Below are 27723 nucleotides of genomic sequence, written 5' to 3'. Positions count from 1 at the left end.
TGACATAAAATACAGTTTGAAGCATCAGTTATTAACTACTAGCATTCTCTTTAGGAAGTTTATTATATAACACATGTAAATCAGTTTACAAACAGGAGTTAAAGAAACACAATTCAGCATTTTTCTGTATCTGTGACCTAATATACCAATTACAGGAACATCTCTGTGAGTGATCATGATTCAAACATCACATCAATCAGTTTCAGCTACTGTCCTCAACATTAAAATTTGCCAACATTCACTGATCTACGACCAGCCACACCGACAAAGCTGAGGTCAAACAAAGACAATGAAAGTTTTCCAAGGTCTACAGCCAAACAACATTTGTGTGTGGTCTCAAGGGTCTTACTAGAACCAAAAGGCTTTACAAATTTCAAAGAGACGATAGTCATAAACGGCCGTGTGGAAATGTCTTTTACAGCAGCTATAAAAGAGCGGAGGCTCGTCCGCTCATCCTAAGAGGCTACTAATCGATCAATAAACATTAGCAGTGGCAAATTCACCATCCCAGTGGAGAATAACACAGACAGACGACTGAAGACAAGCAACAGGTCTCGCTGCCACCAGTCCGGTACGGTTCACATAAGGTTAATTTGGTGAGATTGAAAAGAATTATTAACAAGTATGTGAAATGGCATGTGAACAGATCTAACTGTAAATGGATTTGAAGTATCTAATGTAAATGTTTGTGTCCTCAACCAGATGCTTTGTACAATCAAGACATGAGGAAGCCATAAGTTGGTGTGCCGAATTTGTTGAATGTTCATTCCCAATGGCATATACCTCTGCTGTCTGTTTTCACTGCAGTGCTCTGACCAATCAGAGAGTCTGAACCAGCACAGGGAAGAGCAGGGACAAGTGTTCAGCTCCTTTGATGGGGAGTTTATGTGTGGTGTAATAGTGGATCACTTCAGGGATGGTGTCAAACGGAGGGCTGTTCTGGCCCAGGATATAGCGGCCATCTTTGCACTGGCTGAACTTCATGTGCATGAAACCTTGGCAGCTCCTGAAAAAGAACATACAAAACCACTATTATTCTTTGGGCATGTTGAGCAACAAAATAAACCTGAAAATGCTTTCAACAAAACAAACACCACTTGTACCATCGCATTATACCATCGTTGAACCATAGCGCCATAGGCTTGCGTCATATGTTAAAATCCATATATTCCAATCATTTTACAATCACTTGCCAGCTTTAATATAACATGATCCCTAGGTGGGCCTGTGAATCTCGTATATAGGTCACTGGTGAACAAAAGACTACCCACAATAAATAGGACAATCTGAGTAATGTATAAACCCGGGTGCACACAGTGCGATTTTGGCCGTCTGAGACAAATTTTGCAAATCCTAAAAGATTCCTCTGATCCTAGGCTAAAATCTGAAGTCTTTGATCGTTAGTTCGACATGTTCACTGATAGCCGATTAATAACTGTTGCGATCCAATTTTACCTCAGATGAAATTCTGCCAGTGTTAGAAGATTTGACTCTGTCCTGCAGTGTGACTTCTCCTACGACGACCGTCAAATTGTCTTTGTTTATCAAGACAAGCCATGACCAAAATTAACGTTAGAGATTTCTTTGTATCCACCATTTAAATCCCACGTGTAATGCAGCTCGCATCACCGAACGTGTCATTGATTGATGATGTAAAACTCCGGACAAGTTTACTTGCATGCGTCCGTTTTTAACGTGTCTTGACTCTTGACTGTCGTACAGTCTGACATTAATGACAACTGAGATCTTACAGTGTGACATGGCTTACAGAGATGATCATCTTCATACAGTCTGACAAGCAGCAATCGTAAAGGACTATTATAAATCGCACAGTGTGCACCCGGCTTAAGAATATAATAACTTCAGCACGGCCTGATGTTAACATTATTCTAGACCTCCCCTTTAAGACAGTCCAAACTGCTGGATTTCTATGTATAGAAACAGGAAGTGATTGGTTTGTTTGAGGCTGTCATTATACTGTACTATACAATTCACTTTAATAAGAGTGAATAAAAACACAAGGAGGCTGAAAATATCTTTCTCACCCTTTTAAAAATCAAGCTAGCGCTGAAGCAGCACATTAAAATTCAAGACTTAACATGTTCAAGGAGCTTGTCGTCTCCAAAAAGGTATTATCTACCAGGTACGTGACGAACAGAGTCACTTATAGAAGGATCTGGGCTCGAGAAAAAGCCTGTGAATCTCAATGGCGGCTCGTTCAAAGCTCTTGGTGTTGAGCTGCTGTCACTTTGATTTGGATCAGACCTCAAAGGCCGCTGGCGTACAGCATTATGACATCAGACAGCGCTGTTCATTCACCCATTCCCACAGTTGTCAGACGCTGTCGTACGAATGCGGTTTGTAAAAATAAGATTTCACGTGAACAAAGTCTCAGCGTGTTGTTGAACGTGTTCTGGAGTGTTTTTGCCCATGACTTATGAAGTGTGCAGTTGTGCACTTGCATTACAAGGCGTGTGTGATTACGGAGTGTGTTCAGGTGTGTGAAAGGCCTCCCCGCTTGTGTCTGCGGCTTTCTGCGGGGTCATTCATATTCATTAATGCTGGCAGGAGCAGCTTTTGTGAACTGAAGAGCTGTTCACCTGCCTGATTACAGCTCGGGGAGAATAAAAGGAAAAGAAGAAAGAGGAGGGGAACCAGGGGCTCTGGATCAACACCGTAATTAGAGCTGCGAGATTTGACCAGATAAGCATTATCGCTCTAGCTGATAGCCAATCGAAAAGCACATCAGTGTGCAAATGAGGCAGGGGCCGTTTTGCAAAAGGAGAAAATTAAATCAGAATACAATTATGAGAAAAATAACAGTATGATAAAACAATAGAAAAACACGTTTTTAAATGTGAGATAAAAGAGCAGATGCATAGATAATTCAAGAAATACTGTCCAACACTGTCCAAAAAGTCACATGAAAGCAGACAAAGTCTCCACAGTTTTCTGATTGGCTAAAAAAAGGTTATTAATAATTGTAGGCAAACAAAGGTTAACAGTAATATCACATAAAATCACAAAATATGCTGTATTACTAGTCAGTTTAAAGCAATCAAAAATATGCTTAAAAACACAAATTTGAATCTAAAATGTGACTTTTTAATAAACAGCATGTTTTAAATTAAATTATAATATATTATATAAATGAAGGAAATAAATGTAAGGTATGCATATATAAAATACACAAATAAAAAAAATGATTATTATATTATAATTATATTATATTATATTAAAGTGAATTATTATTACATTCATATATTGCAATTTCTTTGAAAAGATTAACTCTTCTGATGAGTGAAAAAAATAATTGTAGGTGAGAATGAAGAACAAAAACAACTAAGATACAGACAACTAGACACAAATGAAGCAAAACACAAGGCAATTAGCTGGAATGGGGTAATGGGGATGAGATTTGCTCATTTCATTTAACGGTAATGGAGGGAATGGAGAAATAAAATGTGGCTGTGTTGGAGGGAGGCTGTACAGTACCTCAGAGAAAGGGAGTAGTCCAAGCGACTGGTCTCGCTGTTTCGCACCAAATAACTGCACTCCTTACAGAGGGTCAGTAGAGACTCAGCCTCTGAGCGCGACAGAGAGCCGTGATACCATCTGAAGGACAACATGATGTGATGTCAGAAACATGATATTTACACATCAAAAGCTATCCAGCAGTTTTGATTCTCATTTCAAAGGCAAAGAGGTTAGCAAATCATAACAAAAAATATTACCATATAGAAGTCTTAAAATGGCTGTATTATGCAATTTTAAAGGCTCCTAATTTTGTTTTGGACGTCTCCTACAAAAGGTTTACATGCATCCAAGGTCAAAAAACACTTACATTTTCCCATAATATAGATTGCAGCTACTCTGCTCTGAATGGTCAGATGGCACAGTCTGTTGTGATTGGTCTACTCTTCTTGGCTCTGATTGGTCAGACGGCCCAGTCTATAGTGATTGGTCTAATATTCTTGGCTCTGATTGGTCAGACGGCCCAGTCTATAGTGATTGGTCTACTCTTCTTCTCTGATTGGTCAGATGACCCAGTCTGTTGTGATTGGTCTACTCTTTTCTGATTGGTCAGATGGCCTAATCAGGGCTGCGTTCAGCCCCAACAAAAAGTTGCAAAACGTTTTTTAAACGGAAACGGTGGTGTGTTGAACACCCTGTTCTGATGATGCAAGAGTTGCAACTATGGCAGCTGAGAAGGCCATTCTTTGTGTTCTTTTTGAAGAATTTTCTAAGCCTGATTAAATCGGTATAAATACATGTTTAATAGTGCAAAACACGCTCTGTGTTACAGTCACTACCCTTGCCGTCCAGAATAAAAGAGAACATCCCAATAGAGTGAAGGGATTTGTGGAAACTGCGGTTCCTAATTATTGTGATCCAACATTTCAATTCGAACTGGCAGTGCTGAAAACAGTCTTCTCTACATGTCGAAAACACAAACCAAACTCTTCCAGGCCTCAGCTACAACTACAGTGTTTGAGGGCGGGTCAAAGTAGATGTTGTTCGTGAGCAGCCAGTGAAAAGCATAGGCTCGCATTATGCAAATTTGTTACAAACCTACATAGGTTTGAGCAGGAAATAAGACTGGAATTATTGATGACTTGTTTCAGGCAGATCAGAATTGGTTCTTTCGTTTGGGAGAGAATACCTTTATATTTATTGTGCACTTTGATCTTTCAGATTTTGCGGACTTTTAACATTCACAAAGAGGTTGTTTAATTCTAAGGGTCCACCTAAACTAAATTACCACTGCTTTTGGTGCAATACAAATGTGTGGAAATGACACCTGTAAATATTTTGAGAAGTGAGCGTGTGTGTTTGTGACAGTTGTGGCATGTCCCCCGTGAGACCACAGCTGCTGTCTAACTGAGGTTGATGTGTCTGGGGGATTTTGTATCCTGAGCAGCTGACTAATTCATAGCAATATTTTGGACGCACTTGACTGATCTTTCTAATGGATACTCCCATGCACACTGCAGTTATAAATCATATTCTCAGTCATAAAATGATAACACACTATGTTGACGTTCCCAAAGGCCCGAGAGTCACACTGTGAGACCATCATGCTAGTATCTTGAAAATGTCAAAACTGTAAATTCTGTCACCATTTACTCACCCTCAATGCATTCAAAACTCGCATGACATTATTTCATCTGTGGAACCGAAAAGAAAATATTTTGAGAATGTCTCCCACTGGACCTCACGGACAAAAACAAAATATCTTCTTTCATGTTTCACAGAAGAATGAAAGTACGTACAAGTTTGGAAAGATATATGAGGGTCAGCAAATCACAAGATGCATTACAGGATAGCATTCTAATTGCGGAATTTTTTTTAGCTTAGCTGTCTCTTTTCCTCTCTAATTTTTTTCTTCAAACCTCTAATGGTTTGTGGCGACGTGTTGGACGTACACTTGTTTCTCCAGGGGGAGGTTGGGATCCACTCTCTCCCCGATCGTGGAATGAGGATCGCTGGGCTTGCGTAGCTTCATGCTGCCTGTGGTCTGTAGGGGCCTGGAACACCTCAGGCGTTCTGTGGGAGAACAGGAACGGTCCCACTCTGCACCCTCAAACTGCACTGTATGAAGGACACGGCGAGAGAGACAAAAAGACTCAATTCAACATCAAACAGAAGTACAAAAGTGATTAAAGTTGTTTGAAAAATGAAAACACGGTAGGTTTTCTACCACCGAGTCCTAACCAGGAATGATGCAACAAACTGGCAATTGATAAAACTCTTTTATGTTAGTCTTAGTTTTATGCTTCAAATGATGTATGTGGTTTGTGGCGTAGTGTGGATACAACAGGATCAGCAAAAGACTTTAATCGGACAACTGTCATGTTGCTGAGTTGCGCCACCTATCGTGAAATGTGATTGGTCGTAAATCCTGTTCCATATATCAGATATTAAACAAATAAGCTTGTCGCATTATACCTGGTTAAAACGGTCAAAACAATGGTGGATATGCAGAGCAGGAGGAGTCTAAACCAGGGCAACGAGGAGTAATAAAACAGGAGGGTTGTTGGAAATTAAGGTGTCACATTTATAACGCAAACGTGCCAGGGTTCAGCGCAAACAATACAATGTGAAAAGAGACCTGCTGATCCATAGAAGGGGTTAATCGAACTGAAGTTTGGATCAAACAATCAAACCAAGTGTGAACGCTAGGGATGCACAATTGATCGGTACCTTATTGGTAATCATCTGATATTTTTTATATTCGTTTTATCAGTAGGTAGGCATTTAATTCGACACGCTCATTTCTCGTATTTTCACATTTAGATTATCTTTGCCGTCATCTAAGGCTCACTTCACAGCTGGCAAAATGGGTTTTCAATTAAAATTGCCAGCCTATACAATAGAAAGGTGAAAAAAATATATTTGAAATCGGTGCTACCTGACTAGAGAAAACAGAGAAAAAAGGCTGGTGTCTTCCCTTTTGCCAAATAGTTAGAAAAACTTCAACACCCATAATGCACTAGGCATGTTGCCATCCAAGGCCACTCCGACCAGTCGGCTATGGATACACTTGACCAGAGTCAAATACCACCTTGCTTTAGTAGGAAATACTTCTTGGCAAACTTTGTCATAATGGTGTCAACTTGGGTGCAAGAATTCAAAGAGTCAACATTTAGTTGAATTACTTTCAGATTCCAATGAAGGATCAAGCGTGATCCTGGCGGACTTTTCTTAACAAATAAACGTGAATTTCTCGGTCCAAGTAACATGAGAATGAGTAGCATTGTTCATTTACATATTCAACCGAAATTATAAAAATACTTTATAACATTGTGATGTCTAAATTCACTTGTCGCATTTAAAATAATTGTTTAGAATTGCAATATCGGCCATTTATTGGCTGAACAATAATCGACTTATCTGTATCGGCTGTATGTTTTGTTAAGCGTTTTTATCTTTTTTTATATATATTTCCATTTAGATTTTTTTTATTTCAATTGCAATATTTTGAGTACATCTACTTGCACTTATTTCAGTCAATTGCCAAGGCTATATTTCTAATTTTCATTTAAATCGTTTTTTTTTTTTAATAGTTTAAGTTAACATTACAACGCTGGTCTCAGTAGAATTATAGTATCGGTGCATCCCCAGTGAAGACCTCATGCACTCATCACATGCTACCGTGATGAGCGCAGCTCTGAGCGGGAGTGACTGAAATCAAACGGGAAGCAAACGGGAGTTTCCTAGCAATACAGCGATTCAGCGAGCTTGGCAGATGCAGGACACTGGAGGGGCAGCAGTGAGGAGGAGGGGTCAAAGTTCACCTTGCTCGCCACAGACGGGCTCCTCCTCCAGCTGTCCAACCGGAGGAGGCCACGGCAGCTCGGTCAGATCTTTCATATCTATGTCGGCGCAGAGTGAGTAATGCAGACAGTGAAAGACAGAGAGAGAATGGTGAGAAACAGAGAAAAGAGACACAATCCACCGATGTCAGTGCTTATCAGGCAGAAATGCAATGTGAGAGCTGACTCAACATCTAATTACCATCTCAAGCCCATAAATCTCATTAACACCACATATATACACACTCAAACAGGGGCCGTTGCGACACATTTAAGCTAGAGATGCTCATTTCAGTCAGATTGGCTGCTTGCGAAATCCCATACTTTCACAATGTGTGCTGAATTCCAAAAAGAACTCTGACTTGATGAGGTACGTTCCATTGAGAATAAACAGTAAAAGGTCTGGTCCATAGATCTTATTCTCATCTTATTTTTAATTAATCTTTTTAATTAATTAGCTATTTTGAATAGGTAAAAAAAAAAAAAAATCTAAATATTTGCCCAAAAATTCAATTTTTAAGCATCTCCATTGCAACTCGCATACTTACACGGGGCGTCTTGTAACACATACAAGCGCATCACACTCTCAAACAGGATTACAAGATGAAGAATAGGCCAAAGGGGAGGTGTGTGACATCTTTATAAACAGACCACCATCCGACACTTCCACCCCCTTCATCGCGCCCTCTCGAAAAGAACACAACGGGGTGATGTTTGGAAAAAGAAACAGGCGGGCCCATACGTCCCCCGCTGACTGGTGAATTATTGAAGACAGAATGTCACAGACTCTTTCACCCTGTTCCCTGTGCATTATTGATGCCTGGTGCGGTACAATGGTCCCATCTGGAGAACCAGAATCAAAAGTGTGGACCCGCTAATCCTCCTTCAAACCCGCCTAACCCTGTAAATAATCCACCTAATTCCACCAATAATTCGGATGATTTCACAAATAATCCAGTGTAATTCTTAATGAACCAACTATATGCATAGTAATATATACTGAATAATGATCTCATATATATAAACCCTGATAAAACAAATAATTAATATAAAAATCAAGGAATATGCCATTAATACATTTTAAAATGACAAAAATACTTTTATATATTTGTAAAATGACACATACATACAACATACATATATACATACACATACACATACATATACACATATCAATACATCATTTGTATTGATAAATATTATGGATGCAAGATATATCGTCACCATCTCGATATACGTTCATTTTTAACTTGATCGTTATCGGATTCGGCCCAATAAGAAAATTTGCCCGATATATTAAAGCCGATAAATAATGCATCATTTCCTTCAGCTGAGACACTTCAGATGCACACTGTTCGCCATGACGGTTTTGAATTGCGTAAAATATGAAGTGCAACATGTGCAGTGCAAGTCTGTCATATAGGCTACAAAAAATTATAATAATAACATTATTAATGTGTGCTTGGGACACGGCTTTTGATGGTGAGATTTTTGTTTTTGTAACCAGGCTTTCAAAAATGATATAAAACTTGGATTTAGATTTATCGGCCAATATATCGGTTATCAGTTTTCAGATATAAAGAATTATCTGTATCAGCCGATAGATATATATATATATATACACACACAGTGTCAACATTTGAAGGGGATCAAAAAAGTTCAAAGTTGTCCTAAGACAAGAACGGTTATTGTTCAAATTCATGTATAACTTTGATGAAAGGTTTTGATTCACTTCAAATGTTGACTACTGTATGTATACACTGCTTACACCTAATCTATGCAGACAGACTCCTCATTCTCTAGCTCTATAGACCTACAGGTGCCCAACATCTACTCTGGTTTTGAGACCTCTCTGGCCCTTCCCTGTATGACTCTAATGCTCCACATTAACTGTCCCATCACTCCTGCGGTTCCAGCATGCCTGTCAGACCCAGTCAGGCTGACAAAGGGCAGCACATCAGTGCCTGTTAGCCACAGTCCTGCAAAAAACCCACACAGAAGAGCTCCAGCCACTCGCCACAAAGGTCATCTCTGGGCTATAATACATCACGCTGGGACAGATGGCCACACCATTCGTACATCATTACTACTAAAGCACAAGGCTTTAGCGAAATGCTAGATGGCTAGAAATGTGCCGAGACGGCATATTACTCTAAGTGTGAGAGCCCATCTGGGATAATGAAAGCCTCATTTGAGCATCTCATAAAAAAGAAACGATATTACATCACTGGAAATCTGTGATTAAGTCTCAATTTACACAACAGATGTTATTACTGAAGGTGCAAACAAACTCTTAATGCGCTTTATGCTTTGGTAGCATTTTATGTGCGCTGTTAAAACTCATCTAGAGGATTTTTTGGGGGAATCTGGATTCAATTAACATGTTGTGGCACCTAACATGCACAGATTTTACTGCTAATGGTGACAATTAAGGCTGGGGGATACAGCTAAGTAAATCTCAACATTTTTCAGCCATTTTACAATACATTTTTATCTCAATACAGTAACTATCTAGTTAAAAATATATCAAGGCATCCAAGGATACACAAAAACATTTAAATTATGTCTGCACATTATAATATAGAGTATTTTATATATACATATTTTTGTTTTTATTTGATGTGTATGCATCTATGCGTGCGTGCGTGTATATATATATATATATATATATATATATATATACAGCTGTAAATGAAGTATATATTATATTTTTTTTCACTTGTTTATTTCATTAACATCAATATCTACCTACATATTCCACACACGCATATAATGTGCAATATGTAGATAAATATTGCTATATATTTTATTTATTTATTTTGTATGTGTATAAATAAATAAAGTATATATGTGTTAATATATATTTTATACTGTTAATGGTTTTTATATATGTATGACTTTTTTTAAATGATTTTATTTATATATATATATATATATATATATATATATATATGAAAAAAATAATTTTTAAAATTAATTTTATATATATATATAAAATCATTTTTAAAATTTATTTTTTATTTATACACATATAAAATAAATAAAAATATACAGCAATATTTACCATTAACATTAAAAAAACCTAAATTAACATTTTACATCCTCACAATAATCAGAAATATTTTGTTATCACCCTGATCTAGTGATATATGATAAAAAAATTGTTTATTCTATTTACCGCAAAGAGACTGTTATAATGGACACAATGACAAATAAAGCTAATGTGCTATTTACCTCACTTATTGTTCACGTAATTACCGGAAAACAGTGCTAAGAAAATCCCATTTCTCTCCTTTCATTACATTCATCCGTTTCAGTTCCACTGTCTGAGCTTTTTATCTTCTTTAAACCACTTACCGCCCTCTTTCCTCTCTCGCTTTCATTTTTCCTCCTAAGTGAGATGACACCCCCCCCTTCCCCTACATGCATTTCTCCCTCTCCTGCCTCAGTGTATTTGCGCGAGAGCGAGTTACCAGGACATGCCTTTTCATTACTGTCACAAAGAGAAAAAGAGAGAGAAATAAATTGATATAGGAGCCATTCTCGCTTCCCTCGGGCTTGCTTACAGCGGCTTGACAGACCCGGGACAAGCGAGCCACCACTTTCTCTCTCCATTTCACACACAAAAACCATGTCAGGACTTTCAGCCAGACCAAATCCTCCACACAACTGATCCAGTTGCACTTCGGTTTGGGCCGAAGCCCTTCCAAAAGAAGTGTGGGAGAAGTTTTAAAGGGGACACATTCGAAAACAAGTCTATGTTACATTTAAAGATTGCATGCACAATTCCTCATGTTTCCTTTAACCCCCAAAACAAACTCAAGAACACACAAGCCAACAAACCCTTAAATGGACCAAATGCCAGACAGTTAAACCAGCGTTCACATGCTCTACTGGTGTGACTGGGTGATCTACAGTCGGTGGCGTGCTGTTGAATGCATCTGTGTGGTAGATTAGCGTGGTAATGAGTGCAGAGAGGCTTGAGGGACGTGCCGGGCGGCCGTGTGGCTTAAGTGATTGTGGTAATTGAGTGGATAGTGACAGCTTTGCAATGGCCTAATTAAGACTCACTGGACTGAGGCCAAGATTTTACTGTCATCGTCACACTTTTAACAACCGAACCGAGATGGAAAACGAAGCTGAAATGCAAATAAAACAAAGCCATCTGTTGTGAAGGTATGTCAACACACAAGCAAAGGAGTTTGGGACATGTTTTATGTGACATTGCAGTCACATTTAGTGCAATCACTCAATGTATCTCAAACAGCTGGGAATTTTTTTTTTTTTTTTCTTTAGGGCCACTTATGATAGATACACATTTTTCTACTTTGCTTTCAAGGGGCTGTTCGAAAACGTTATATGCGTCTTGGCCGTTCATTTACATGACAACGGCGTTTTGATGGCCTGAAAGCGGGTTTCAAAGTGCACGTTTTTGAAAACTATAGCTTTATCGTCTCTGTGTAAACTACAAAAATACGAATTTGTGAAAACAGTGACGTCATGCACATTACGTGTTCAGGCTAGACACGTAGTGTTTCTTTACAACGTGACATCGCCAACTACTGGCCTGGCATGAGTAATACAGCGTTTTTAGTCATTTTCTGTGTAAACGGGAAACGTTTTGACAACGTTGTTGTCTGTACGCGAAAAACGTAAAGGAAAAACATTTCTGTTTGTAGTACATTGTTGTCATGTAAACGTACCCTAAGACTATATGCTAATGACCACTATTCTGACTGGCTTACCTTACGACTCTTGACAAGCAAAACGGCGCGATTAGAACTAGGAGTAGAGATTATAGAGCATGTTGCTAAGCTAATAACGCAATACTCTTAGAAGCTTAATAACACTTATTTTGGGTAAAATTATCTAGTCTGTTTTTAATTAAATAGTAGTTTAATTAAATAAAATCAACTTTGATCAATACATTTTAGCATATTTTTACTCAACGTTTCTCTCGACTCGCCATCGTGTTTTTGTCTGAACCTTTCTTGATAAGTGACTGCATAATTAAGTTTACCAATTAAATAAGCAACAGTATGGGGCGGGTTTCCGCTTAACTGGGTTGAAGGAGGAAACAATTGTGAATTTTCCACTGAGCTCAGGGCGATGGATTCTGGGAATGCCTTTCTTATGAGAATACATGTGATGCTGCCTTAGAATTTGGCCATAACACTTTGGCAAATAAAACGTAATGAAAAGAATGCTTCACCTTTAGTAACTAAGCATCTAAATGGCTGAGTTTTGAAACGGTCCAATCACAGGGCAGTTCTAAAATTGAAATCGACTGTATACGTGCTAAAGATGCTTTAATGTGTCCTTCGGTCTCTCTGTCCCCCTCAGCTCATCCCGCTCTCAGTCCAGTTGTCTTTTTCACTCCCTCTCTCCCCCGAGTGTGATAATCAGCACTGCTGGAGGGGTAGATGGGGGAGGAGGTGGATCGAGATGCCCCTGAACCCCTGCGGTGGTTTATCAGCCCGAGTGTGTCAGCACTGCAGGAGGACAAACCTGTCAGAGCTGAAAGGGTGAGAGAGGGAGGGAGGTTGAAGAGAGCGGAGGTGTCAGTGTGTGACTGATTGCGGCCCTCCACTCGCAAGGCTAGCCCCCTCCTCACATCACCCTCGTCTCTGCACACAAATCCCTTCACTCGCAAGAAGAAACACACACACACAAGTGCTTTCAGCATCACTATTCTGTGGTGGAGCAGTGTCACTACTAGAAATTTCCAAAAGTACACATACCGGACAATTAGTTGACTAGTTGGTCTTAACTAAGCTCTCCATTTCCAAAACATTGGTTTAATTTATTATCCGGATGGATGGATGGATGGAGTCACTTTATGGTTTCCATGGTGACGCGTCATTGCTTGTCACGTGACACAACAACAGCGCTGAATGAACGATTATCTGCTTTTATGTAATTTCCCCCTTTTTATTCAAAATATTAGCAAATTTGTTAGCTATGGCATGAAATATCTGATATTCCGATTGTCAAATATATGCAAGTGGAAGTGTTTTGTTGTTTTTACACCGTTATAACGATCGCGTTAGTTGAGCTGTATGTGCATGCTAGTTTGTGCCGCAGTTCAGAGAATCGGATCTGTTGGATTTACAACACGTGAATTCATCCACTTCTCCCGAAATACATGAAAGTAAAGTGAACTGGGAGAAGAATAGAGTAAACTTTAAAGTCACTTACACAATGTGTATCTGATATGAATAAAATGTGTCTAATTATAATGGAAAGGATTATTATTGCCTCTTCCATAGACATCAGTGTGTATTTTACAAACTCTAAATGTATGGGTTTTTTAGTACTTATGTGTATTTAAATGTCTGAAATCTAAAATAAACATTATGTGGTTGAAAACACTGAAAAGTTGTGATATATGACCGTGCTAAGCGCGCTTGTCTCTGGCTCAGCGCCAGCCAACGCACGAAAGCACAGTTTGAATATAGCAGTTGATCACGTGATGCACTAACCGTTCTAATCACACCGGTGTGATCGTACGTGCGAAAGGGTTAAATTAATTGGTAAATCAAAGTACTAAAGAGATTTAATATAATAAAGATAAAATTATAGAACTCAAATTAAATGAAAAATAAACAAAGAGAATTTTAGGGCCCGTTTTTTCCCACACTACAACACAGACTATGCAAGTATGACTAATAACTTTGACTAGTCGGTGTTAAGGAAGCCCTAAATAATCAGGTTCCACCAGATCCACAGATTTATTAGGCGGGGCTCACAAGATATGCTTTCTTTTAGTTTATTAATTTCTTTCCTTTTTTATTTCTGTGCTACAAAAGCAGGCTGTCAGATCAGTAGTTACCGCAGACCCCTTCCATTCGCTTTCTTTCTCTCAGCTAAAAATACAGAGTGCTTTTGCGGCAGTAACCCATTGCAGTATGGATGTTTTGCACTGCTGACCACTGCTTCTGCTATACTGAAGCTCAGACATGCTGAGAAAGGCTCTAATTAATGGGGAAAAGTGTGTATGTGTTTTGGAGGTGTGTGTGGCGAGCGAGGCGGGGGATGATTTATTCCAGTGTCACCTTGACCCCTGACGCTGAGATACAGCTCAATTAAACAGGATTGGCCCCACGGCACCGCTTTGATCTACTGCCCGTGAGTTCTGCAAAACACGCACACACATGGGGCCAGATTCACAAGACCCAGTAACATCCATATGGAGCGCTTTTCGCTTCCCTCTGCCACCAAAAAACAAAAATGGTAATGACCTCAACCAAAATAAACCAATGAACAAAATGAAAAATGAATGCAATAACATAAAGAAATGATTCCTACAGGCTGAATTGGTTCTTCTGTGGTTCCTAAGTGCTGTTCTAGGCATCTGTTCCCAAAACACTTTAAATCATTATCCAGAGATCTATAAAACTGGCCTCCGATCGGTGGTAGAACATGAAACAGAATTAACATGAAACAGCCAGCGCAACCCGTTTGACTTCCATAACGTGACGTGTTTCCAAGTGTAATACAATAAACAACGATTTGATCGAATTGATTTTCCTTTGCGCCCTTTTAGGCATAGGCAACAATGAAACATACTTTCCCACTGAATCCTTCACCTAAATCTCACAATTATGTTGGATGAATCCATTGGATGCCACTGTGGAGATGTGCCGCCCACAGAATTAATTAATGAATTCTTTACTAATTGACTTATGAACATTTCTTATTTCTTCATTTTAAATGTAATCAAGTACATTATATTTATTTTCTATGGTTATTTTTATTAATTTATTCATTCTTTTATTCATTCGAAAATTAATACAATTAATAATTAAATAGGGGCTAGAGACATGCTGGCCATATATTTAATAATAAAAATACTTTATTAATATAAAAAAAAGTATAAAAAATTATAAATGTAAAAAAATAAACCTAACTGTTACAAACAAATCCCCTGGACTTTATTCGTTTATTTATTAATTTAATTCATTCATTCAAAAATGTAAAAAAAGGAAACAAATGAATACAACTGAGGATTAATAAATAGGTGGCAACAAATTGAATGATGAATTAAAATAATTTTCACATTCACTTTAAACATGTCACTTTTACTTAACTTTTAAAATTATTATTTATTTATTTTTTTACATTTTTAAATGTATTAATATGCATATATTATTAAAAAATTTTAAATGTAAATTAATTAAAAATAAAAACATAACTCACAATACGTAATCGTTTTAATGAGGAATTTTGATGACAACATTCCCCCCCCCAAAAGTCGGATGCCGCATAAAATCGAGCAAGTTAAGGTACCTGCAAAAGCTTTAGAGATATGTTCCTTCTTCCACTCCCACGGTTGGTCGTATTCATCGGCGGGCCTCTCGTCGTCCTGCGGCAGCCTGCTCTCCCTGCCCTCCTCGGGCAGATCCGGCTGCCCTGGGACGCGCTCCTCGTACGGGGTGTCGTAGAGTTGGACCTCCCCTCTCCCCCAAACTCCTGCTCCACCACCGGCTCTCCTCTGCAGCTCTGCAACACCAAACAAACCTATTACAACCTCTCATCCACATTGAATTTGCTCCATTCTGCAAATTTCCACTTATGAAAAGTCAGTTCTGAGCCCTTAAAACAAAACCCCACTTCACATGTCCATTAGATGGTCTCTTCCTGTACAAGTGGGCGATCGTGGTCAGAATGAGCTGCAAAGTGGACCAGACTTTGTGTTGATGGTCCAAAGACTATTGAGAGATTAACAGTTGGGTTTTGTGAGCAGGCATCTTCTAGACTGACTTTCGTTGTGACGTTCATTAAAATGGTGCGAGACAGGGCATACTGTTAAATCAAGACACAACAATAAATCGATATGTTGCCTTGGCTCCACAGCTGGGCTCCCTCGCCTGGGCCACATTAATTATGGAAATGTCTGGTGAAGAGTGGCGGGGTATGAATCTGAAGGAGAGACAAATTGTGTTTGCACAGCTTGCTGGTTTCATAAGGGAGGGCTTAACAAAGAGAGAAAGAGATGTACATGTGTGTGCGTTTGTAGATCGAGTCCAATTTCAAGGATTGGGGTCTCTCTCTCATTTCCATTATCATACCTCTCAAACGGCAAGAACCAAACAACAGGATGTCTGAATAACCTTCAAGGGCTTTTCAACAAAACATAACAGTCGGTTAAAAGCCTATATGACATGAACTGCAGCTACAAAACGCTACACCAACATGTGATGCTCTTAAGGTTTTTTTTTTTTTGTGATCTCCAATTTTAGCTAATGTTAGCTTGCTAAACTGTTGTCTTAAATCAGTAGAAGAACTTGAAGTAGGGAGGCACCAGTTTTAAATTCTGGTCGATACCGATAAACTGATAACAACAACAAATTCTAAACTATTTTGTCTGAATAAATAAAAAATTTAACACTAAAAACTAAAATCAAACATTTTAAATGCTACAATTGTATTTTGGGATCAGGGTTATTAATGTTAACTAAAACCATAAAAAAAACATCTATTACTTCTAATAAAATAAAATATATTTAAAAAAACAAAAACGTTTTTAGTCGGCGAGGCAACATTTCTAATTTTTGAATATTTCTCATTTAAACTTAAAACTATTAAAAACAAAAAAAAAGACAAAAAATTACTAGAACTTTAAAGTAGAATTAAAACAAAAAACGAGATAAAAATATTAGCAATATTAATTAACAATATAAAAACTATTATATTAATGGTACTAATATAACACTGTTTAGCATCACAACATAATGTACAGCATGAAAAAAATAGATATTCATTTTGAGATTTGCTAAAGATTACATTTAACATTGTTAATATTTTTTACATATTAAAACTTAGTATTAGATGACAGCAAATGTAATCTAAATGTAGTATTATTTAAACTTTATTATAGTACTTAATATTTTCAATGAGATTTTATTTTTATATTATGCTTTAGTAATTTTATTCTGATTTTTTTTAGTTCAGTTTTAGTTATTTAAACTTAAAGTTATTTTATTTCAGTTAGTTGGCAAGGCAAGTTTTTCATCTAATATTATATTTTAGTTTTTTTCAAATCACTAAAACAATGTTTAATAGTTTTAGGTAATGATAACAACTTACACGGACCCTATTATTCCGATTGTAATCGAACGACTAGTACAGTCGTAATAAAAAAAATGATCACATGTAACCATGTCATTCAGAATGAATTGGTCAAATCCGATTAAAATTTCACTCGGATTGTAAGAGGTGGTTTAAACCTTTTCTAAGTGTAAACAACTGATCGGATTGAAAACCGAAAAAGTACTGCGCATGTGCGATGACGTAGAGATGGCATAATGACGTATGACACACGGTGCGAGCTGTTGTAGTTGTTGAACGAAGCGTCATAACTGACACGAGTTTCAATCTAAAATTTTCCTTCCACTAATCGTCTGTGAAGTGGAGCAGGACAACGTCCCATCAGTTCTTGTTTCGGACTCTCATCCAAAGATGCGGGAATGGGCGTTTTTACTGCTTGATAAATATATAAGCAGCACAACACAACGGTTCATGTGCTCGTCGTCTCCTAATTAGGACCCGAAATAGATAAATATTAGAATAGTATGCAAAAACAGCTGGAAACTGTATATTCAATGCAGTGCGCATGTCTAAAAACTATTCCGATTGGTCGTGACAAACGCGCACATCAACCCGATCACTTTATTTAGCGTTCATATAAACACTAAGAACGGATTCATCAATCGGAATGAATTCCGACAAAGGGTGCCCATGTAAACGTAGCTACTGGCATGCACAATTAAATATCCATCATAAATTTAAAGAATCTCTAATATCGGCCTATAATCAATTTGGTACCAATATATTGTGCATCCCTTGTTCATAATAGCTGATTTTTGTCAATTATGTCAAGCGTGAAATCACACCAGACATGGAACGGACTACCTGTAAAAGCAGCACTGGCATGGATGTGCGCTTTAGAGAGAGAAAGAAAAAAGCAGGATTGAGAAGAAACCAGAGTAAAAAGAGAAAGACAAACTTTAACCTTCACACATCCTGCTTCTATTGGGCTCCTTAACCGTCTCCATAGCGACAGAGAGGCCCTGGGGGACCGACCCTGAGGTGGAGGGAGTGAGGGAGCTATGGGAGTGTGTGTTGATGTTAAGTGTTTGTGACGCGTGAGCTAGATTCCCCATACCTGAGAACTGATGGAGAATGAGAGAAGAGATTAACCTGTAGAGATGGATTGAAAATTAAATGAGGCTGCCTTGAAGGCAAGACCGATCTGAGGAGAAATTAAAGTGGATGCTGGGGTCTCATGACGAGAAAATACGCCAAAATTTCCGTGAAAACCAGGGAATGCATTTTTGCATTCCACTGCATTGCTTTTCCATTATTTTTTTTAATGTAGCGAGGTAAAAACATAGCCTAATAATTCGTGTATATGACTCACAGCATTTCATTTATTATGACTGTTGTGATGTTAAATAAAGCATTTAAAACGGAAGAGTATTTCAACATTTCAGCACAGTAAATGCACAGTAAGGACACTTTCCTGTCATATAGCATATCACATAGCCTTTGCGCACTTCAGTAAGCCCAAAGAATGCAGGTTAATACGTTTACATGCCGGGAGAAATCAGGGTAAAAGGGACAAAAATAAAGCCGAGTCGATCGGTTTATGCTTAAGCCGTTTATGACTTCACTCTGATAAAGGTGTGAAGGTAAACACGCTCAATTATTCCTCAAAATGTGAAAGCACAAACTGACCGAGCTTTTGGCGTTTGTCGCTGCATTAATGGCGCATTCTCTTAGAGACGTTTACATAATTACTCCACACGATGGGCATTTTGACATAATTGTGTGTGTATTCGACCATTCAAGCGCAACAAGACGTGACCGAGAACTGAATTTAACATCAAGCATGTCCCGCTCTTTATATTCGCATTCATGCATTTCATCACACTGAAGTGTCAATAGTGCTATATATATTTCCATATCGCAATATAATCGATATAGCAAAATATCTAGACATTTATACCGTGGTAATAATATCGTCATACCACCCAGCCCTACTTTCAAACTTGTTTGGCAAGATTGTGATTCCTATTTCATTACAACAGCAGGCCATTTGCCAATTTATCAGATTACAAACATTCCATGTCATAGGTATTTATGGAATATAACATGCATGTCCGACAGATTTTGATCACTGAATGGATCATTTTGCATTTGAAGGCTCACACAACGAAAGAATGTTTAGAAGTTGTGAAGAGTTTACCAATTTTACTAAAAATCAACTCATCAGTTTTGATCAACAAGCCATGTGTATTTAGATATTGTATAAATTTGTAAAAAAAAAAAAAAGGCCCTGAAAGAGGCGTACGCCACTTCCGACACATAATCTGTGATTTATAAAAACAAAAAAACATTTGCGCACGTGCACGCAAACTCTGACCCATGTGTACGAACATTTTGGAGACGGAGCAGTTTGGCAACACCAATGGTGAGCTGTTAAATGGCATTTTGGTCACTTTTAGATAAATTAAAAGAAAATTACACATATACATGTGTGTAATTGAGCCAAATATAAGCCAAAGTAATTGAGAAAAACTGGAATGACCGCTTTAATATATTTATCTATTTAACTAATACTTCTAAATACTACATTGTGAATTAAACAAAGGTCTTTAGTTAATATCCCAAGAAGAGTTAGCATTTACAGTTTTGAGCCATGGGTTACCTGAGGAAATTTTGTAATAAGTGTTCAGAATAACAGTTTGAGTAAAATAAGGCCGTGTTTTGCTAGACAACATAAATTACACAAAGTTACACCTCAAATGTGTATTTCTGTAGCCACCTTTTGCTTTAACATGTAGCTAAGTTGCTAATTAATAATGTTAAGGATAGAGTTTACATACTTAACGAATCGGACAACTTCGCATTTTCATCCATACTGTACGTTTTCTAATTTGACATTTTGAAATGGCGATTAGAAGCCTATTTGAAATTGACTGCAACTACAAAATGCCAAAATGTGACGTATTTACATTTGTGAGGAATATTATGCTTCCATTTTTAGCCAAAAATAACTTGCTAAACGGTTGTAATTTCAGAGGCACTGGAATTAAAATTGTCTGATACTTCTAAACTGATAACTGCTAAACCAATTTAGACTAAATAAACCAACTAAAACGCTAAAATAAAACACTAAAAACTAAAATCAGTCATTTTAAACTGAATTTCGACATCACAATATTACAATGTACAGTATGAAAAAAGGATATTCATTTTGTGATTTGATAAAGATTACATTTAACAGTGTTACTAAATTATAGATTAACAATTAAATGAGCATTAGATGATGGCAAAGTAATGGAAAAATAGAGGAAATGAGCGTCGCAATTAAATGTAACCTTTAAAAAGGTATGATTGTTTGTCATTTATGTTAAGGAACCAAACAAAATGTGAAAGTTTATTCAACTAATGCTAACCTCGTTTTCCCAAATAAAAAAAATACTATTATAAAAACCCAAAGGAAATTCCCAAGGGAACCCATGTCGAATTAGCCATGTCAAATTGACATCATGACTAAATAACTCTACACAAGTTTGTTATAATCATCATTTCTCTGGGCTCTGCCACTACTACCACTGCATTGTGGGACTGCTTCAACTGCAAACAATATATAAAATGCTGCCTTAAGACTTGGCCAGGTGTCTTAGAAATCAGCAAAAATGTTAGTGGCTACATTTCTTCACATTGGAAACTTGTCTTAAAATGTTGTCCAACTTATATCTCTCCAAACAGCAAGTGCAGGGGGCAAACAACAATTTGGAAGGAATAAAACAATGAAACAGATTACATAAACACAGAACTGTAATCCGTGAGACTCCACGAGGGAATCAGCAGTGAGTCACCGTCTGACGCCCTGGATAACTGACAGCGACCGAGAGACTCGCTGAGAAAGACACACTTATAACACTCATACTTCATTCTCTCCATACGACTCAAAGGGCAAACCAGACTCCCCTGGGGCATGAGAACACAGACACCAAAATAGAAACGAGAAGAAGTTTGACTGACCGGTTATCACTTTCTGAGCCTCGTAGGGCTCCATGTAGCCGTTGTTCTCAGGAGTGATTGGGCCCTGGGCTGTTTCGGGACGCGGGTCCAAGCGAACATCGAATGGGTCGGAGTAGTCGGTATCGCCCATAACTGGAGCTGATGGAACCACCTGAAACCAGAAGAGTCATGTGATGATCACCCAGGAGAGGGAACACAAGAAATCCCTTTAATTCGGTGCAAAGAAATTGTAGATTATCTTAGTTTGCTGAGGGATGAATGAAGATAATTATTTTTTACATAATTCTGCAGCCCACAAAAAAACAAAAACAGTCATTTACAGTCAAATAGATTGCATCTCGTTTTCTAATTTTTTTACACTACTATTTGTTAGCACCAAAAAATTTCCCTAAAGTTTTGTGACTCAACAATACGAACAGCGCCACGTAAATCAGTTTGTCTCAACCGACTATTATAAGCAGCCGACGAAAGTCGCTAAATACTGGCTAATTGTTTTTATATAAACATATTTGGTCATGTGACAATTTCTGAATGATGCAAATTTGCAGCTTCGAAAAATAAAACAGAAACCATGATAAGGCTTAGTGCGATTATCAAAATGTAAAAAAATTGCTATTTAATTAAATAAATATATGCGCTGTACGTTTCAAGTGAAGTGAAGCAACACGTTTATTTACACACAGAGTTTGTAGAAAACTTCAAATGTCCCAACCATCTTCCCACACTTGTAATTAGAAATGCTTATAAACTGCCTGTCGTCATCAAAAGAGAAGCTTTAAAAGGCAAGTAAGCGATTTAGAGTGGAAAAACTGTTGAGAGTGGATCGGACTGTGCAGCACAACAAACTTGTAGCCAATCAGCAGTAGGGGGCGTGTCCGCTCATGATAAGGGAGGAGAGAGTAAAATCAACAGTAGGGGGCGTGTCCACTCATGATGGGGGATGAGACAGAAAGATTTGAAGAAAGACTGTAGAGAGAGATGGCTGAGAGACATTACAAAAGGCAAGGCAAGTTTATTTATATAGCACATTTCATAAACAATGGTAATTCAAAGTGCTTTACAGAGAAGAAATTAAAATAATCAAAATAAATAAGAATAATTAAAACAGTGTAATCAGTTGGACGCACAGTACTCATTCAGTAAATGCACAGATAAACAGATGTGTTTTGAGTCTGGATTTGAATGTGACTACTGTAGGAGCACATCTGATCTCTTCTGGAAGCTGGTTCCAGTTGCGGCTGGCATAATAGCTAAAAGCGGACTCGCCATGCTTAGAGTGAACCCTTGGTATTTCTAGCTGATGTGATCCTAATGATCTGAGTGATCTGTTGGGTTTATATTCAGTGAGCATATCTGCAATGTATTGAGGTCCTAGGCCATTGAGTGATTTATATACCAGTAATAATACTTTAAAATCAATCCTAAATCTAACTGGGAGCCAGTGTAAAGACCTGAGGACTGGTGTGATATGTTCATATTTTCTGGTTCTGCTCAGAATCCTGCAACAGCTGCAACTGTCGTATGGTCTTTTTGGGAAGGCCAGTGAGGAGTCCATTACAATAATCCACCCTGCTGGTGATGAAAGCATGCACAAGTTTCTCTAAGTCTTGACTGGAAACAAAGCATCTTATTCTTATTCGTTAGGCGATAGGGCTAAGTAAAGCTTTGTGTCGTCTGCATAGCTGTGGTAAGCTGTGGTAAGCAATTTGGTTCTTTCTCATTATTTGGCTCAGTGGGAGCATATACAGGTTGAACAGGAGTGGCGCAAGAATTGAGCCTTGAGGGACTCCACATGTCTTGGATGTCCATTCAGACTTATGGTCTCCTATACTCACATAATAACCTCTCCCATCTAAGTATGACCTGAACCATTTTAGGACTATCCCAGAAAGCCCGACCCAGTTTTCCAGCCTGTCAAGAAGTATGTTATGATCGACAGTGTCAAATGCAGCACTGAGGTCGAGTAGTACCAGCACTGATAATTTGCCTGAATCAGTATTTAAGCGAATATCGTTTATTATCTTTATGAGCGTCGTCTCTGTGCTGTGGTGCGGTCAGAAACCAGACTGAAAATTGTCAAAGTATCCATTCGAGCTTAAGAATTTGTTCAGCTGATTGAAGACAACTTTTTCAATGATCTTGCCTATGAAAGGAAGATTTGAGATCGGTCTATAGTTGCTTAATATGGTCTTATCCAGATTGCTCTTTTTCAGGAGGGGGAGTTTTTTCGATTTTCAGGGAGTTTGGAAAACTCCCAGAGAGTAGTGAGGAGTTTCAAGCAAAAGAGAAAAGGTCAGAGGAATATCCTTGGAAAAAGCTTTAGGACCCGCGTTAATTTTAGAAAAGCTTTCCAGCGCTGGAGAGACCCAAGTGGGAAGGCCTGAAAACGGATGCTGAGGTTGCAATGTTTCTGCTCCATACGCGAGTAACAATAGTTTTGCTATGTTTCACAGAAGCAAGACATGCTGTTGTGATGTTAGCTATAGTAACAGAACTGTTGTGAGTGTCATTGTTTGTCTGAAGCTCAGGGCCTGAATTTCATTTTGGAAAATGGGGGGGAAATCCCCCCTTAAGTGATTCTTATGTGGGGGGATTTTTTATTTGAGGGGGGAGTTTAGACTTTTTTTTTTTTTATGACATTTATCTCGCCTAAATGTATGCTCACTCATTGCATTTTTACAATGGGGTAATTTTGTTCTTAAGAATTTACACAACACAATTTAATACAACCTACATGCTAAAGTGAATCAATGTTTGCGGGAATTTCCCGCATTATAAATGGGAGACCTGCGGGAATGATTAAAATTATGCGCAATACCCCGCGCCGAAATTCGAGCCCTGCAAGCTGCTGGCGAATAACAATAAAATCTTGTTTGCATACAATCTTGTGTATTTTACAACATTTACAATCTAAATGTATGTTAATTGTATTGTTTTCCTTGTCATTCTTCATATTAGTTTTATTTTTCACAAAGCATTATTTTGCTTCGCTTCAGCTATGATACAGAAACATCCACTCTTGCATTGCCTGCATTTTAGGGGCGGAGCAATGAAGCGAGGGGTGTTTGTGTTTGGGCTGATTTCAAATATCAACAGTGTTTCTCAGAAATCGCTTACTGCACTTTTAAAGGTCCCTTTAAGGAGTCATATTGATATATAAATCACAAATATTTAGGTCAGATTGTTCAGCTCTACAAAACAAGCACAATAAACCTGTAACGTTTATTTAAAAAAATATATATAACAATAATAATAATTATATATATATATATATATATATATATATATATATATATATAATAGTAATAATATATATCAGAAAATTAGATTTTTTTCCACAAACAAAGCAGCCCTAGTGTCTCCACATACTTTCAAAACATGTACATTTAGAAACAACACCTCATAACGCGGAAGACGCAGAAAACCAGCAGACTCGCAAAAAATGTGCTACCTTCCCCCGTGAAGCAGAAGGAGGCTGAGGGGAAGTGTTGATGAGCATGTTATGAGGTGCGTTTGTCTCCCAAACCAGGCTTGGGAGGAAGCCCTCAGTCAGTTGGCACTGGGTCAATTACAAAGATGGCCATATGGTCTCTCAAACAAGGACTTTAGCCAACGGCTCCATGCGGCACCATTCAGGCTGCAAACTATGGCGTGCAACAATCCCCCGATTTCCCTCCAGGCAAATCGGCCATTGTCTAGTTGATCTTTAACAAGAATAGGAGGACAGTAAATCTGAAATGTTCATTAGGAACGCTATAAAAACTTAATTAGGATTACGGTGGAAATTAATGAAGGTTAACAGGGAATGATGCGAAACGATGCTTGCAAGACAATGCACTTAGAGGGTCACCATTAAATTGGGATTCAAATCGATGGCGCGGCATTGGCAGGATCGTTCCTCAAGACCAACCAATCAGCTCGCTCATCACTGGTACTGATTACAATCAATGAAACTCCACTGAAGGCTGCTGTCTGTCCGTGTGTGTCTGTGCGTGTGTGCATATACCTCAACTGTCTGCCAGTATTGGGTCTCTACTCAATGTCTGATCACAGGAACCTTTCTGGCTCTTATGTGTATTCTCTATGGGATTGCCCCATCCCTACCAGCCTAACTAAACTATGTATTATTCAGGAGCTTCAGCTTTGGTGGATCAAGGGGTTTTGACACCTACGGTGCTCCGAGACACTAAATCTAATGCAGGGTTAAAAGGGGGTTTACATGAAAGATTGTTTCACACCGCAAATCACTTGTTTGACAGTTTGTTTTATGCATTTCATGACCTGATGGCTTCAGGTATCCTTAAAACCCCTTAGATCTTCGACTACTTAACTTTCACGAGACACGATAAATTGTGTATATTGAGTTTAAGTATAAATAATTTTTATACACAAGTTAAAAACATTTTCACATACACTGTAAAAATGTATTTTTAGTTGTAAATAAAACTAATTAATGGAGGACGTTTTATATGAAAACACAATTTCAGTGTTTCTACTTCGAAATTTCACATTCAATTCAATGTGTCACTTGCAATTTGTTTGTAATTATTTGTGAAATTTACCAGCAAAAATTATGATTGTGTTCAAAGTTGCTTAAACAAACCCCATATCCCATTGGATGGTCAAACAGATAGCCCCGCCTCCAGACACACACCATTGGTTAAGCCAATGTTTTTGTGTTGGGCTGGTTGGTTGTGTTTAAACTACAAAATAAATATTATAAACTTCAACTTTAACTTAACATTCTACACATTATTCATGGCAAAAACGTTCTCCAAAATATTTGAAAACAGGAAATTTACATTGAGATGTTCAGACTTCTGTTAATCGTCCAATGCAGATAATCTCAAAACAGACAAAAATTTACTGATTACTAATATTTATATTTAAATTACTCACCGGATCTGTTGCTTCCTCTAAAGACACGGAGCTCAGGAGAATCTTGCTCCGTCCCAGGTCTTGTGAGTCCACCTTTATGAGGCGATGTTTCGGCGAAACGACCTTGATATCCAGACTTGAGGATTTCAAAGGGGATCCGAAGCTCATGTGGGGCACTTCAGTTGACCCATTGTCATTTCTAGCCCTGTTCTCGAAGTCTTCATAAGGGTCTTCAAAGTCTAGGTTCTTCTGTGCACGATACGCCTTCAATATCTCACTCTCTGTGTAGTCTGGTTTCGGCGGTTGCGGGGGAACACGTTTGCTCCCAAAACTTAAATAGTCCTTTAACCACTTTGCCATTCTAATCTGTTAATGAATGTCCAACAGTGAAGGACACAAAGAGTAAGTGTCCAATGATGACCTATAATCTGAAGTCAAGGAACTAGATTATGGAGAAAATTAGATGTGTATCCTGAAATTAAGATGAATACCTTTGGGAGAATACACTGAATTCATGTTTCAGTTCAAAGGCATGGCTGTGATCCAAGGTCAATCCTTGGGAATACCGACATGGAATTACAGGTGGTCCATGGACGGCAATGATCTTGAGGTTCTCAACACCTCTGGAACAGCAGAAATACACATTCAGGAATGAGATAAATGCATGCAAAAGAAACACACACAAAAAAAGAATAAATGCAACTCAAAATATCCATATAAAGTATTTTTTTCATGATACATATATGTATCTTCTGATCAATAATATGTCCTACTACTACAGACCTGTCAGAATTAGATAGATAGATAGATAGATAGATAGATAGATAGATAGATAGATAGATAGATAGATAGATAGATAGATAGATAGAGGGTTATACTTTGGTAGATAATAAAACTGCATGGGCGAAGAGCAGCTGCAACAAGCTGTTTAAGAACAAAAGCAAACAAACTGGTTTCGCACGTGCTTGTGATGCGCACAATAAACCATCTCAGTTCAACCACCAGAAGAAATTATTTCACAAAACCCCAACACTGACATTCACTTTCGAGTAAAAAACGTAATTGAGCAACTCTCTATGATAACAGCTGAGAACTCTTGTAAACTAAACGTGAACGCGCGTCTGCGATGAACAGTCGCACTTTTATTCAACGTTAAACATTTTACAGCTGACGTGGTGAACACTTAGTCCGATATATCACTGTATATGATTTTAGATCAAATTAAACGGCGCTGAAGAGACCAAGTTGTGATACTCACGTTTTTTGATAGCAGTGTTAAATTATCGTGGAACTCCAGACGCGGTTCCCGCGTTCCGAATGTTACAATGTTGCACGAGGACAACAACACACGCGGCAATAATGTGATGAAGAACGTGCTCGCTCCTGGAGAATATATAAGGAGAATATATGAGAAGAACTGTAAAGCTCGTCTGAACGCGTCTGGTTGTAAGTGAGTGAGAGAGGGAGAGCAACT

The 27723-nt window shown here is 38.1% G+C and overlaps 1 protein-coding gene and 1 long non-coding RNA gene across 3 annotated transcripts in view; one reads left to right on the top strand and one right to left on the bottom strand.

Moving 5' to 3' along the window:
• LOC309476597 overlaps positions 1-27723 on the top strand; it is a 154035-nt gene that overhangs the window by 92202 nt on the left and 34110 nt on the right. The window lies entirely within an intron of this gene.
• shdb (Src homology 2 domain containing transforming protein D, b) lies at positions 45-27723 on the bottom strand. Of its 2 annotated transcripts, XM_082137769.1 has the most exons (9): positions 27508-27723; positions 26741-26872; positions 26271-26615; positions 21372-21522; positions 15606-15818; positions 7299-7376; positions 5427-5592; positions 3496-3615; positions 45-1006 (listed from the first exon to the last, which is right to left on the bottom strand). In XM_082137769.1, exons 3-9 carry the CDS (start codon positions 26607-26609, stop codon positions 820-822), a joined length of 1254 nt encoding a protein of 417 aa, XP_081993895.1. In that variant the 5' UTR covers positions 26610-26615; positions 26741-26872; positions 27508-27723; the 3' UTR covers positions 45-819. The 2 variants fall into 2 exon arrangements, with proteins under 2 accessions (XP_081993895.1, XP_081993896.1); XM_082137770.1 differs by lacking the exon at positions 7299-7376 and having other exon boundaries at positions 26271-26872.

This window comes from Leuciscus leuciscus (assembly GCF_965113295.1).
Source record: "Leuciscus leuciscus genome assembly, chromosome: 15".
NCBI lineage: Eukaryota > Metazoa > Chordata > Actinopteri > Cypriniformes > Leuciscidae > Leuciscus > Leuciscus leuciscus.
The sequence above is the reverse complement of the archived record's forward strand: the minus strand, read 5'-3'. Positions and strand labels throughout refer to the sequence as shown.